The sequence below is a fragment of the Scomber scombrus genome, chromosome 11 (genome assembly GCF_963691925.1).
Source record: "Scomber scombrus chromosome 11, fScoSco1.1, whole genome shotgun sequence".
Classification (NCBI taxonomy): domain Eukaryota; kingdom Metazoa; phylum Chordata; class Actinopteri; order Scombriformes; family Scombridae; genus Scomber; species Scomber scombrus.
This window is the reverse complement of record NC_084980.1, coordinates 19,650,423-19,664,843: the sequence shown is the minus strand read 5'-3', so window position 1 is coordinate 19,664,843 and position 14,421 is coordinate 19,650,423. Positions and strand designations below refer to the sequence as shown.

The 14,421-nt window shown below is 38.1% G+C and overlaps 3 protein-coding genes across 3 annotated transcripts; 1 reads left to right on the top strand and 2 right to left on the bottom strand.

The window, feature by feature from the left end:
- Positions 1 to 466: 466 nt before the first annotated feature.
- Positions 467 to 1,820, bottom strand: apoda.1 (apolipoprotein Da, duplicate 1). Its single transcript, XM_062429391.1, has 4 exons — positions 1,707 to 1,820; positions 1,122 to 1,243; positions 939 to 1,024; positions 467 to 702 (listed from the first exon to the last, which is right to left on the bottom strand). The coding sequence occupies exons 1-4, from the start codon at positions 1,818 to 1,820 to the stop codon at positions 467 to 469; spliced, it is 558 nt and encodes a 185-aa protein (XP_062285375.1).
- Positions 1,821 to 9,151: 7,331 nt separating this feature from the next.
- LOC133990961 (apolipoprotein D-like) lies at positions 9,152 to 11,230 on the top strand. Its single transcript, XM_062429397.1, has 5 exons — positions 9,152 to 9,164; positions 9,301 to 9,434; positions 9,631 to 9,752; positions 10,792 to 10,880; positions 10,986 to 11,230. Exons 2-5 carry the CDS (start codon positions 9,315 to 9,317, stop codon positions 11,228 to 11,230), a joined length of 576 nt encoding a protein of 191 aa, XP_062285381.1. The 5' UTR covers positions 9,152 to 9,164; positions 9,301 to 9,314.
- A 1,827-nt stretch (positions 11,231 to 13,057) lies between these two features.
- On the bottom strand, positions 13,058 to 14,171 carry LOC133990978 (apolipoprotein D-like). Its single transcript, XM_062429420.1, has 4 exons — positions 14,052 to 14,171; positions 13,817 to 13,938; positions 13,427 to 13,515; positions 13,058 to 13,299 (listed from the first exon to the last, which is right to left on the bottom strand). The coding sequence occupies exons 1-4, from the start codon at positions 14,169 to 14,171 to the stop codon at positions 13,058 to 13,060; spliced, it is 573 nt and encodes a 190-aa protein (XP_062285404.1).
- Positions 14,172 to 14,421: the final 250 nt, after the last annotated feature.

Genomic DNA, 14,421 nt, shown 5'->3' with positions numbered 1-14,421 from the left:
TGTGGAATTAACATCAGATTTTAGTTCCAGGATCATTTGATTTCAATATGATTCTGCAAATAAAACAGCAACCATATTTTATTAGGTCAAAATCAACAGTTTCTGCGGTTAAAACTGAACAAACTATTACTCTCATTGTATATGGTTTTTTTTAAAGGTTATGATTTATAACAACAAATAATTTTATTTCCAAAGAAAGTATTCATTCATGCTGTTATACATCAAAGATCCTCATATCAGACTACTTGTACAGTGTATACACATGGTTACTTTGTGTTTTAAACATTTATATTGCCTTAAAAAGGTGGGAAAGCTTTGCTTTACACACAATCAAATTGAGTAACTGAGTTGAGTTTAAGCTTCACAAGTTCATAATAAAAAAAATATTAGTCAAAGATTATTCTGGATTTCCTTCCTGATAAGAACAGCGCCATCTTGTGTTGCATTTACATAGCTGCTCATCGCCTCACAGAGTTTTTTCACAGCCTTGCTGCTTGCTGGCAATCATCCTGGTCACATCAATGTTGTTGTTTGCGAAGATCTCCCTGGCTTTCTCAATGGTGGCCTCTGGCAGGGTCCGTGTTCGGCTCAGGATCCAGGCAAAGTCAACATGGAAGAGCCTCAGGACGTCCGTGCAGGAGTACACCAAGGCTGAGTTCACATAGTCAGTGGCCAAGATCCAGTAAGGGGAATAGGGCAGGACTGTTGGATGATAGACATGTGGTGAATATACAGGAATATACAAGGCTTGAGAGCTAAAAGTTGCAAAAAAAAACATGATCGGAAACAGGTCATCTTAAATGCTTTCTGCTGAAAAGACGGTCTGAAGCAAGAAGTGTGCTAGTGCAGATGTTACAATCTTTAACAGCTGACCCCCTGAACAACACACCATAGAGGTAGTTATTCTCAAAAGTGTATTTTAAAATAGTCATACTCACCGTAAGAATAACTTATTCCCAACTTGGCAGGATTCTTCAGATCCTCTATGACTCCGATCCCCTCGATTTTTCTCAGCTCTCCTTTTCTGTTTCAATCAGGACAGTCAGATTTCATGTTAAATTAAAGGTAATAAACACCACACAAACTTCCCAAAGCACAATGAAACTTCAGACAGGGCTTACAATATTTCAGAGCTAACCACTCGAATGGAGTTGTCTGGCTTCAAAGTGAAATTGGTCTCAATGCAACGTCCCTTCTCAAACTGGGCCGGGAGTTTGGCGATTTCAAACCATCTCCCCATAAACTGTGGAGAAAACACACACACACACACACACACACACACACACACACACACACACACACACATACACACAAATTCAAGGATGAGTTAAAACACTGTGAGCAGAGAATATGGGTGAATGTAAATAAAACATACATTAGCAGTCCAAACTAAAATATTCTCAAATCATCATAATACACAAAACTCTAATGATCTAACAATTATGAATGGTTACATGCTGTGGAATTAAAATAAAGTAAAATATAATACCATACACTGTATCTTTTTTATGCATTTTTAAAATATTGGATTGTATAAATACACTCATAGCAGTCGTTCAAACTGACAGACAGTCTTAAGTCTACATTTATTTCCTTTTGAATGGCATGGGAGGAATAAAGGACAGTCGTCTATCACAGCACAGCAGTGGACACCGGCCTACCAATTTATTCAACATATTCTGTGCAAATGAACTTTCCACCAGTACCTGTTTAAGGGTGAAAGCAGGTTGAACAGCTGGTTCTGGACATGGTCCCCAGTGGGGCACCTGAGCCCTGATGAGGGGGAGGATGAATGCAACCAAAGCCAAATATAGATTCATAGTGAAAAGGGCCTTCAATACCTGCAAAAGATTATCAAACACATCATATAAGTGGGTGACTAAATCTACAGCCAAGAACAGCATTACATTTTCATGTAGATTAGTCAAGGAATAAGCGAAACATGAAAGGAAAAAAGATATAGATAAAAAAGATAAGCAGAGGTAAGCGCTGAAGAGCAGAACGATGGTCTCATGACCCTAATCAAAGCTGTGTGAAGAGTTTTCTTAGCAGATTTTTTTAACACAATATATTCAATATGTCCCAGAACAACAAATGAGACACACAAGGATAAACAAACACATGAACTATTCTAATTAATTCAGTCATCTATTTTGTGATTGTAATATTAATAAACATCACTAAACATCAGTTCTTACCTGTGTGCCCTGGTGGTACAGATATGTGCTCTCTCCCTCGGACAAATACTGGTATTTGAATTAGAGACGTCTCTCTGCAAGGTTTTGCAGCACTGGGACTCTGTGTCATCAATGGGCGTCTTTGTGTTTAGCCAGCTTTATTTCAGACTTGAAGTAAACTATTAGCAAATTGGAGTCATGGGGGACATACCAGTAGAAATGTTATAAAACAGACTGGATTTTCTCCTGTCCTAGATGGACAGTAATGTGGATTTTTCTAAAAGTTTTCTTTAAGTGACTCTCAGATTGTAAAGATTACATACTAACAGCTGCTGAAAAAGTGGAAGCCCTTTTAAAATAGATGAAAATAATTGACCCTGACTGACATTTTGATTTTATATTTAAAAAACAACCTTCTTGTTATACAAAAGAATTGAGTTAATGAATTAAATTTATATAATTAAATACTATTCTCTAATGTTCACGTCATATTTGAACATTCAGGATTATGACGTTTATGACGGTCTCTTTGTTTACTACATGTTAAACACATACTGATCCCTGACATTCATGATTTCAGTGCCCACATATTTCAGTGATGGATGGCATTTTGTTGCTCAGTGTGCTGTTAGCAGAGTCGCTGATCTCTGTGTATTGACTCAGCTTGGAGTCAGTCTCGTGTTGCTACTGGAGATGAAGTCTCTACACCGAGGACCCAGGCCAAAGAAATTGTACAGCAACATTAAAGGGCATGATTTACACACAGTGTTTGGCAAGTTTCTTCTTTTTTTTATAACAGTTATCTGCAGAGGAATAGACTGTGTGGTAGTGTTGATTAGCTTTCATGGTTGTGAACAAATGTGGACAATTTTCCTGTGCATAGTCCTTTTTCACCAGGTATTTTGACACATCACTAATGAACGATGGCTGAATTCCATTTAGCTGCCCCAGTTTCAAGGTCCTGGTATGTTGGATGCTGGCTCACTGTCATTCGGTCATGGCTTACTTGGACACATAACAGAGCCATTGTTAATGTTATCAGTATCATAATTGGGGTGGCTGTAGCTAAGGAGGCAGAGCGGGCCATCCACAAATCGGAAGATCAGCGGTTTGATTCCCAGCTCCTCCAGTCCGTATGTAAAGGTGTCTTTGGGTGAGATACTGAACCCCAAATTGCTCCCAAAGGCTGTACCATCAGTGTGTGAGTGTATGTGAATATAGTCATGTGGTTTAAAGCACTTTGAAAGGAATTATATAAATGCAGTACATTTACTATTTACCTGACTGTCAAAATGTCTGCTGTGAAAAAGGCCTATTGTCATAAGATGCAGGGGCTTGTGAACAAATAAGAGCCAAACTAAAGAAGTGGGTTTTAAAATATTTGACCTGTATATATGAATAATGTAAGAATTCTCATCATGCCTCCAACTTCCTCACCTGCAACCTTTTCCTTGCAAGGGTTCAACTGCTCATCCACACTTAAAGTATTTATTTATTTTTTCTGTGGTATTAATTTAACTGTCAAGCCCAACATACATATAGTCATACACAAAAAGGGCTGCATGGGGATATTTTTACTGCTCTTGTTGATTATGTTTTTATTCTTTTTTTCATATTCGCTGATTGATTAAATGCTCATGTAGTTCAAATTATCACCTAATCAACGAGTGCTGGAAAAGTGTCAGTCTAATCCATTTATTCAAATCATCATCGTCTGTTTGGAAAATTGGCAGCGCTTCTGTATTCATGAAAAGATAAAAATATGTGGTATTTATCAAATGGCAAAAAACCCAACACATTTTGAAAGGCGTTAGTCATTTCACTGAATACTTGGACATAATAGAAATGAGCAGTTTTAAATATCAATATCTGACTCTTACTATACTTTTACATTCTAAAATGTCCTTAACAAAACAGCTCAAACCACTAAATTAAATGTATGTCGTGTTGAATTCTGTCTGCTTCTAGACAAACCCCCCTGGCACCAATCAAGGTTAACTAAAAGATTAAAAAGTTCAAAAGGTTTGATTTTCAGCTAATATAATTCAGAGAGGAATGATTTTTTTTTTCTGCACCCGGTTACATCATAGCCTGGTCAAGCAGAGGCACAGGGGTTTTTCCCTGGATGGAGGCGATGAGCTTGACTGGTCAGCGGGTGATCAAGGAGAGAAACAACCACATTACTTACTAAATCCAAGAGAAAGATGTCAAAGGAATACTAAATAAGCAAATGATAATGTGGAGATGGATATTTTGGGGCTTTTCAGGTGAAAAAAATTGGTTTATTTTGGGGTGGGTTCTTGATATCTTGTGTGTAATTTATAGCTTTTAATTATTTCAATATTCAATCACATGGAGGTCTGATTCAGTCATCGTAACAATTGTTTCTCCTCTGTTTCCCTCTTATGTTTTTGTCCTGGATTCTGTTATAAAGTCAGAGTTTCTGTAGATGGCGCTCTTTTCTTTGTCTTTTCACCTGTAATTGCCCTCGCTTCTCATGCTAGCTGCCCATCCCTAAACTTAATTAGCCAATCAATCAGTCCTACTGTGGGAAAGCTGCCCCACATATCCCTCTCTGTGGACACAGCTCCTCTTCCAGGGCTTTCGTGCTTTATAGATCAATGCTTTTATTGTTCCCAGGTGTGTAATAAGCATTACAGCCTCACAGGTGCTTATTACATGCCTGAAAAATATGGACGTTGGATGAAAAATCTTCTTAAATCTGCACATTTTGATTAGCTTTTTTTCTGTGAATACAACACTGTCATATTATCACCCTTTAAAGTTGATATGGTAAATGTATAACATTATAGTTCCTTATTTACACAACCAACAGCAGATATGGAGCAACATTAGCATTCATGGGGAGTCGTTTCTGGTTCCACCTGATGATGATGTAAGTCCAATATTTACTCTGCTTTCAGCTTCACTGTGTTGACCAGAAATTAGTCTGTCTGCCATGTGGTGCTGTGCAGGTAGCATTCAGTGGGTTTATCAGAGCATTTTTGCTGTAAACAGCTGCCCGATGTGTCTGGAAATTATGCAGATGAGCACTGTGGGAGTGAACAAAAACAATTAACTGAAAGACACTAAAACGGTCTGCAGAGCTGAGGGAAACCACAGAGTTGGGTGATAATTCTCTGTGGGTTAATTACTACAAGCGACACTTATGGTGCGAAAATGTTGCATTTGATCTGAGGGTGGCGCCAGAGGGCCATGCTTTAGAGCAGGATAGGAAGGACAGGTTCAAAGTTTTCTAAGTATGTTTTAAAACAACTGTCAAGTGTCCATATGAGCAATTAAAGAGGTTTTCCCTGCTGTAAGCATTCCTGTCGTCCATACTGATTCTTTTAATGTAAGTGATGGGGGCAAAACCCCCAGTGCCCCCCCTTGTGCAGAAATTAATTTAAAAGCTGATGTGAAGCTTATATGAGTCAAGTGGATATCATGCCACATTTACACTCTTTTTAGCATCAAATTCCCTCTTTGTGTTGGAAGTACAATGACAAAATGAAGCTCCTTTAAATCACTTAGCTTTGTTTTATTAAGATGCAAGATTTCGTGCACAAAAACAGCAGATTATAGACTGTCCTCAAGGTAGATGTTTAGACTGAACAAGCACAGGTGTAATTAATTACATTAATTATGTGTTTCTTCTCCCTGCTCTTGCAAACTGAGCCCTTGTTAATGTTATCAATCACACCTGAGCTTTCGCTGTAAGAAAGGTTTCCTCGAGGGACGTATAAATTAGAAACATCATCGTTTGGGTTGTACAAGTACTTACGTTTTAAGCCAAATATAAAATGAATCACCTAATTTGTCAATCAACCAGTGTGTCTCAGACTTAAGAAACTGATCCAAAACTTAGTGCAAAATGTTCAAATGTATGGTTGTTTGGGAAAGGATGATAATGATTTAAATTAATTAATTGTTGAAATCAGTTATCATGCAGAGATGGAGGATTTTATGCTTTTCTGTTATATTATTACAAATTAAAAATCTTTGTTTTGAACTGTTGGTCAGACAAATCAAGCAATTTCCCGTTTCCTTGCATTTTATAGACTTTTATAGATATCTTTCTCTTTTTTTTTTTACATTCATTCAAAAAACCTGAAAAATAGTCAAGATTTAACATTTTGTTTCAACATATGGTACAGTTCTGTGATAGATACAGTGAAGACTCAGCTGCCACTACACATGGGGTCATGTTTGGACTCCTGGCACCTGTGTACACAAACATACTATAGGTTAAACATGTAATGTGGTAGTGAAAATGCCTTCACGTGTGCTGTAATATACAAACACACAGAGAGCTTGAGAATAGATCCAGCTGCTGTTGCTGAGGGACAACAGAGGTCACAACATCATTTGAGACCTTTCACCTAAATTTAACTGACAGCAATTCACAATGATGAAATGGATGTAAGTGGTGTTGCGTTACTGTACTTAAAGAGGTTTTGTTAGGTGTGTTGGATATTAATGTTTGACACTCCAGCATCACAATTTCCCACAAAATCAGTCTAATTCTGAAAGTCCTGCAACATCTGAATGTTTCCAAAGCTTAATTTAGGTTTAATTTGCTGCCTGGCTATTATATCGGATAAGATTACAATATATTGTTGCTGTTATTGTTTCCTCCTTCTATAAAAACTGAATGACATAACAACTTTAAATCACAAGTAAACAAATGGCTGCTCTCCTTTAGGCTGCTGTAATTCAAACAGCAAGAACCCCTGTTTGATGTGACTTTTTTTTTTTTTTAAATCAGCTCAACAAATCCAAAATAAGATTGTATATCTATCATCAATTTTCTTTTTCATTATTTATACAAACAAAGATTTATGCTCAGTATCCTTTAGAAAAAATATCTCTGAAATCTTCAATACATAGCTGTTAGCTCATAAAAACAACCAAGAAGTCTACACTTTGCTTAATGTCCAAAAAGCTGAAAAAAGTCCCTCCAAGGCATTTTATTGACCGTGTTCTGCTCTTTCGTACATTTTTGCACATTGTGGTGAACAGAGAAAAATGCTTTGATCACATTTTTTCAGTCTTCTTTCATTAAGCACGGTGCAGATTACATGAAAACCAAATAAATTGATCACAGGTACGACAGTTTCCTGAGAAAACATAAGATTAATGAAATATAAAATGTGTGTTATGTATGTATGTATATGTAACTTATTGCATAGTTACTTATGTAATTTTAAAAACTACTTATTAGTAAGCTCTTTCTTAATGCTTTTAGTGCAACTTTTCATGCCCCATATTGAACTAAATTTGTTTTCGATTATTACATTTATTTACCTTTTTGCATTTATCAAACAAAGGATAAGTGATTCATTGCTTATGAGCTGGTTCATGTTATCGCCACACTGAGTGAGGTGAGTGTTTGGTTAAGATGATAGTATGTTGGTTATCTTTTAACAAAGATAAGACTCCTTTTGGCTTTATTTTCATGGTTGTGGTCAAACATGCCTGAGAAAATGTCACACTGGGTAGGTGAAAGGTCATTTCTCAGGAGAAATTCCCAAAACTACAAACCTGTACTCCTGTTCGGTAACCTCAGCCTGGTGCAAAGTTTTTATAAACCAGATCTATGGAGCATGGGGGAAGGTGGAACTGTCTTTTCAAGGTGGGTCAGTTTGTCAAAACATGATGAAGGAAATTACCCCTAAAGTTTCATCTTCTCCTATGCCCCACCCCTGACCTCTCTACCCCCAACACTCAACCTAAACTGGTCCAGGTCTTTATGACCATTTGGTTCAAATGCAGCCAATTCTCAGCCACAGATCCAAAATCTAACCAAATCTGGAAACAATAACTGGGCAATCGCCAGAACACAGTTGAGTTGCCAACACTTAGCCGCAATTGGCCCAACTGAGCTGACTGCCTGCTGTGGCCCCATGAGCCTCACAGAGCTGCTGGCATGGCAGTAGACTCTTAGTTTTATTGTATGAAAAGCACAAGAAAACCTTTGCTTGAATTACAAAAAAAAATGCTCCAATGTTTGATCTTCTCATCTCTGACCAAGTAAAACACTAGCTTTGAATCAAAGTAGATTACATATTTGCCTCTAATGTTTTTTCAAGTGAGCTTTGAAAAAAAAAGATTCTCTCATCCAGGAAGTAAACATAGTGTTTGCTGTGAAACCACTGAAAACAAATTTGAATTATCATGACACATTGCCAGACAACTGAATGATAAAAGCTAAGATTAATATTCATGGGTGGAAACAATTGTTAACCACAATATAGGCTACTGTTGTTTTGAGCGCATTTTAATGATTCCTCTGCTCCATATAATGCTAGTTAATGAATGTTTTTAGTGAGCCCTTTATGTCCCGGAGCTCTTCGTCTGATTCTATTTTCTACATCTCTTCTAATGATAAACCACCAAAGACAGCTTCAGCCTCAACCCATTTTTCCAGTGCAAGAAATTTCCAAGGTCCTTAACACTTTCTGTAAAAGCAAGGCAGGGATTAAAAATGAGTCCAAAGGCAAAGAGAATGATTTTTGGAGCGGTACGAAAACCAGTTCCACCTGTGTTCAATTAATCTTTCTTTACACCTGTGTGCTTTAGGAAACACTGCAAGGAAAACCTGAGGTCTATACAAGCAAAAAGATGCAGTAAATGTTCACCTGTGACTGCTCTTTTGTCTGAGGATGGGAAAACTGATACTGGCAACAGTGGACTAAAATTTGTTATGCAAACCAGAATGCCCCCTTTCAATGTCAAAAAGTTTTTTACCAGACTTCCTTCTTGAGAAAAGTATGAATGAATGAGATGGATTCAGTATATACAAAGAGCAGATTACATCATCAAAAGAGGCCTGTTTGAAGAGTGTATTCATTTGAACAGATGCCAACTCTCACGCTCACACATAGGAGGGGCCAAGAATGTGATCAATGGTGAAGCTACAGGTGCACCGATCTATAAAGACCCTCAGTATCTGACTGTCCCTCACACACAACTGGTTACATACAGGTGAGGAGACAGCAGTCATGACCCTCTCTCTTCACATCTATATCTCACTTTGTGACTTTTTCTTTCACTCTAATCTAAAATTGGGCATCTGATGTGCAGCTGAATGCCTCTTTTGTCTGTTTTGTTCCCTTTACAGGTCGTGGTGATAAGATGAACGCCATCCAGGTGATTTCCTTGACTCTGCTGTCTGTCCTTGCAGCAAACGCTCAGATCTTGAGGTTCGGCAAATGTCCCAAGCCTGATGTTCAGGCCAACTTTGATGCCACCAGGGTGAATACTAAAACTTTTACTTTTATTTTTTCTGTGCTACTAATTAATAATCTGTACAGCTTCAGACATATACACTTAACAGATATATATGCCTAATGACCAACAATTATTATTACTGTTTTGCATTAACTTTCAACAACAAATTCACACCTGCAGTGGTGAGTTCAGTGTGTGAAATGATGTGTTTCCTCTGCAGTACATTGGTAAATGGTATGAGATCAAGAAGCTGCCAACAGCCTTCCAGAAAGGTCAGTGTGCCACTGCCACCTACAGTCTGAAGAGTCCTGGAGTCATCGGGGTCCTCAACTCGGAGCTGCTGTGAGTACATGCTACATAAATCTCTACATTTATAGTTGACATTTTAAACATGTGCTTTAATAAAGTGCTGCTTAACCCTAATCATACTCACTGGGGTACTTGCAGACCTCAGAGGTTTACTTTTTATTATATCTCACAGGTAATTTACTCAATCATTCCCATTTTTTATGACTTTGACTTTGTAAATAAATGTGTTTCTTATGACTTGATAACACTGTTTTCTGTTTCTATTTTAATTAGTGCCTTGTAAAAACACCAATATATTGGGGTCCTGGGGGACCCCAGTCAAAAACACCCACTTACTTTTCTATACAATTTTAATATATTTATTTATTGAGTTCATGTTTGCTGTGGGTCCTTATTTACAGTATCACACGCAATAGTGGGGAAGGGGCACTCAGTCATTTTGAAGTATACTCCGATGCAGCAGACACAGATTTCCTCATATGATCTGTCAATGACCCTAAATTTTCATTTTACACAATATACAATTTAACTAACTTTCATAAAAACATGTTTTTTCAGAGAACACTATATCATAACTAATAATGTTTTGAGAAGACATAAGTTTTCAAATGAATTTAGCTATGATGGTTGTTTCTTACAGTACTTTATTCTTGTCAGTAATCCTTATATGTTAAATATGTTGGTTGGGTAAGGGTTAAACTCATGATTTCTGAAACTATAATACCTCACATGCAGGTCTTGACCCAGTCTATGAAATAATAATTGACAGAGTAAAAATAGGTATTTTATACCTGGAAGTGAATAAAAGACCAGAATCCAGTAAAACAGCACTATGAAAGTGTTTCCACACAAGGTCGTCTCTTGCTATTCTGGTTAAGGCCTTTTTTTCTTAAAGTTACATTTCACAAATTTTCATCAAATGCATCAGCTGTATTAATTGTCCTTCACAGACTTTTAAATTGCACAGTATCAATTTTATGTAATGAGAGCACATCGTGAAAGAGAGAGAACATACAATACAAAATCTTATTCTTTTCAAGTTTAACGGTCTTTTATTTCCTTTTTTATTTAGTGACGATGGAACCACTAATTCTATTGTCGGCTCTGCCAAGCCCAAAGACCCTGCTCAGCCTGCCAAGCTGGAAGTCTCCTTCTTTGACAGTAAAGATATCTAACACATTACAAATATTATAAGATTTAAGATCAGTCATTACTCATGTGCAGAATATTCCAACAGTTTTAACTCCTTTATTCTCTCCACTCCAGTCCCATCTCCCCCTGGTCCCTACTGGGTGCTGTCCACCGACTATGAGGGTCACGCTCTGGTCTATGGCTGCACAAACTTCGGCCTGTTCCGCATGGAGTTGTCCTGGATCATGAGCAGAGAGCCCACCCTGTCTGAGGAGACCACCGAGCAGCTGCAAAGCATCCTGTCCTCTACTGGAGTCGACGCAAGCAAGCTGGTCGCTACCAACCAGGATGCCACCTACTGCAGTGCCATGACCCAGTAGACAGAAATACTTCTGACTCAGCTTAATGGCCTATAAGGACGACTTGTTGGATTACAGATATGACACACTTCTGTATCCAGTGTGTGGAATGTCTCATCCTGAAGATGTTACGCAACGTTAATGCAATAAACCTGTAGAAACAAGTGCATGTTGGAGCGTCTTTTGTATTTAGCCCTCAGGCTCATTCTACTCTTTAAAAACACTTTAAAAACTGTAACATGGCAAGGAATTATTAATCCAATCAATAAATATCTGAAAATTATTAATTTGTCTATTTTTACAGCATTAATACTTTGGTTTCATTACTTGCAGCTTCTGAGCATCAAACGGCTTTTCTTGAATGTAAATTTTCCTTATAGTTTCACAGCAGTGTTATGGAGTTTGCACACAGCCATATTAGCTGAAGAATGAAGTTACAAGCACATGCGTTAAAGTGTATGTGCTTATACAGTAGGAAAATAATGTATGTCGGTCAATGCATTTGGGTCATGCAGTTTCTTCTCTTGGTTAAGAATTATCACTAACAATACACAAAAACCTACCCCTGGGTTGGGTTTGCAAAAAAAGACATAACTGTGCAGAATTTGCTCATCTTGGGGTGGTTTGTTTTATACAGTATGCCCTCCACCGAAATCTTTACCGATCATATGTCTGCTATAATGCTTCTACACACAAACATATGAACGCCTCTTGCACAGTAAAGCATCAATGTAGACAGTGGCTTGCACAAACATTTTGGGGGGCAGGTGCTCAGTGAAAAATAAGGGCACTTTGTGCGGCATGTGGAACTGCCGGCTGCCTTATTATAGCAGTGTGAGATTTATATCCCTCATCTTCCATGCTAGTAGATGGCCTGTTGCAGCACAGCACAGAGGTGCTTCCCTGCTGAAGCTGCCTAGAATAGAATAATAGTTTTAATAATAGCCTATTTTTTAAGTTTTAATAATAGCCTATTAAGATAAATACAAGATTCTTGTAACATAGAAATAACTTATGGTTGGTACAAAATAATATAATTAGCTAATATAGCTTCTTGCCTGATTTAGTACCGCCAAACCACTTTGTGTAGTTAAAATACAATGTGGACAGCTTTTAAGATATTTCAATAGAAATAGAGGAACAGTTCAACTTTAAAATCTGAGTTTTAAAAGGCCCTAAACAGTTAACATGACTCTGGCCTTGATATTGGGGGCATTATTATCACAAGCTTTTAATCGTCGAGCATTTATAGATGATCATGTCAACATGGGCCACATACAGTACACTGTTAAAAAATAAAAATTCAAAAAAATTCAAAAAATTCAAAAGGGCATTTGCTTGGTCCAGAGGGCAAAGGGCAGGTGCTATAGCACCACCTAGTGTCTATCTGTGCACGCTACTGAATGTAGAATTTAAACTAATTAAATCATAGTTGCACCATGACAAGTCATTTAAATGATAAGGACTAATGATCTCTAGATGAATTGGGGAGATATAGTGTTACATGCAGTACAGCCTGCATGTATTTCATATAAATCATTGAATGGTATGTGCAGATTATTGTCAAAAGGGCTTTAGCTACCAGATCCCAACCAGAGCTAGAACCATCCACCTTTGTTGTGACTCAAACAGGACACTGGCCACTGTATTACAGCAAAAGTATTGTACATGCTTAATCAATATTGTACATCCACAGAGACCCACACAACAGAAACCAGAACATGTGCTTATGTTTTACCAAGTTTATTGCCTTGATCTTGCATTAGACATACAGTGAGAAGTATATTGATTGCAATCACAATGCATAGCACACAGCTGTCTGTAGGCTAAATCCAGATCTTAGTCTGTTTACTGGTTCATGGCACTGCAATAATCTGTGTCCTGGTTGGTGGTGATCAACTTGTCCACTCTGACTCCGATGGAGGACAGGGTGCTCTGCAGCTCCTCGAGGGTCTCCTCAGGAAGAGTGGGCTCCCTGCTCATGATCCAGGCGAACTCCACATGGAGCACACCGAGGTCGGTGCAGCTATAGACCAGAGAGTAGCTGTCGTAGTCAGTGGACAGAACCCAATAAGGGGCAGGGGGAGAGTCTGGAGAAGTGGAGAGAGAGGACGGAAAATATTGATATTTCCACATGTACCATATCTTAACTACAATGTTTTAATAATGTGCTTCCAGTGTCCTGAAGAGGGTTTATGTGAAATCAATCAATCTTACTCTCAAAGAAGGAGACCAGCAGCTTGGCGGGCTCAGAGGGGTCTTTAGCCGTTGCAGAGCCACTGATGGAGTTTGTGGTGCCATCAGCACTAAAAAGGACAGAGAGAAAAATGTAAAAAGAAAAGAAACTACACCATTGGATTCCTTTCAAGCTTAAAGTTTTAAAATGAAACACTTATTTAAATGATTTATTGAAAGAAACATATTCCTTAAAATGTTTTGAATATTAGATATCTTTAACAGGTAATCAAATAGACCTTGGTCTTAGTTACTATTTACTACTTAGCGACTGCTAAAGTTACTTTTATTCTTCAAAGTTTTCAAGAATATGTGTGAATATGCCTCAAATTGTTATTGCCAAATGAAAAAATGTTGATGTATTTTACTCACAGCAGCTCGTTATTGAGGACACCGACAACTCCAGGGCTCAACAGGCTGTAAGTGGCAGTGCTGCACTCACCCCTCTGGAAGGTATGTGGCAGTCTCTGGATATCGTACCAGGTGCCAAGATACTGCAGAGATGGCACAAGGAACATAAGGTTTAGTGAGACAAACGTCCAATTCTGGGAGGCCCGGTTTGTTTTACTTGAGGTTTTAAAGAATATATATGGTAAACGGTATTCACCCTTGCAGCATCAAAGTTCTCCTGAACAGCAGGCTTGGGGCATCTTCCTGGCATGATGACCTGAGCGTTCGCCGCCAGAAGGGACAGCAGGGTCAGGGAAATCACCTGGATGGCATTCATCTTTTCCAACAACCTGTAAAGATTTTTTTTTCTTTTTAAGTCAGTTCAGTTATGCAGTTTTAGACATGAAAAATAAATAGCATCATACATTAAAGTATTGAGAGGATCACAGGTGCCACTTGCTTACCTGTATTACTGGGTAGCAGTGAAATTCTGATTTTTGGAGGTGGTTTTATAGGACGAGATCAGTGGCCACGTTCTGCAGCCCCTCCTCCCTGTTTACACATGAGGTTATTCGGAGAAAATTGAG

Coding starts and splice junctions, on each gene's coding strand:
- apoda.1 (XM_062429391.1), bottom strand. CDS start 1,820: ATGAATCTATATTTGGCTTTGGTTGCATTCATCCTCCCCCTCATCAGG. Junction 1,244..1,706: donor CTGCTTTCACCCTTAAACAG/GTACTGGTGGAA, acceptor TTTTCTCCACAG/TTTATGGGGAGATGGTTTGA. Junction 703..938: donor GGGAATAAGTTATTCTTACG/GTGAGTATGACT, acceptor ATCATCCAACAG/TCCTGCCCTATTCCCCTTAC.
- LOC133990961 (XM_062429397.1), top strand. CDS start 9,315: ATGAACGCCATCCAGGTGATTTCCTTGACTCTGCTGTCTGTCCTTGCA. Junction 9,435..9,630: donor CCAACTTTGATGCCACCAGG/GTGAATACTAAA, acceptor TTTCCTCTGCAG/TACATTGGTAAATGGTATGA. Junction 10,881..10,985: donor GGAAGTCTCCTTCTTTGACA/GTAAAGATATCT, acceptor TCTCCACTCCAG/TCCCATCTCCCCCTGGTCCC.
- LOC133990978 (XM_062429420.1), bottom strand. CDS start 14,171: ATGAATGCCATCCAGGTGATTTCCCTGACCCTGCTGTCCCTTCTGGCG. Junction 13,516..13,816: donor GTCCTCAATAACGAGCTGCT/GTGAGTAAAATA, acceptor TGTCCTTTTTAG/TGCTGATGGCACCACAAACT. Junction 13,300..13,426: donor GCTGGTCTCCTTCTTTGAGA/GTAAGATTGATT, acceptor CCACTTCTCCAG/ACTCTCCCCCTGCCCCTTAT.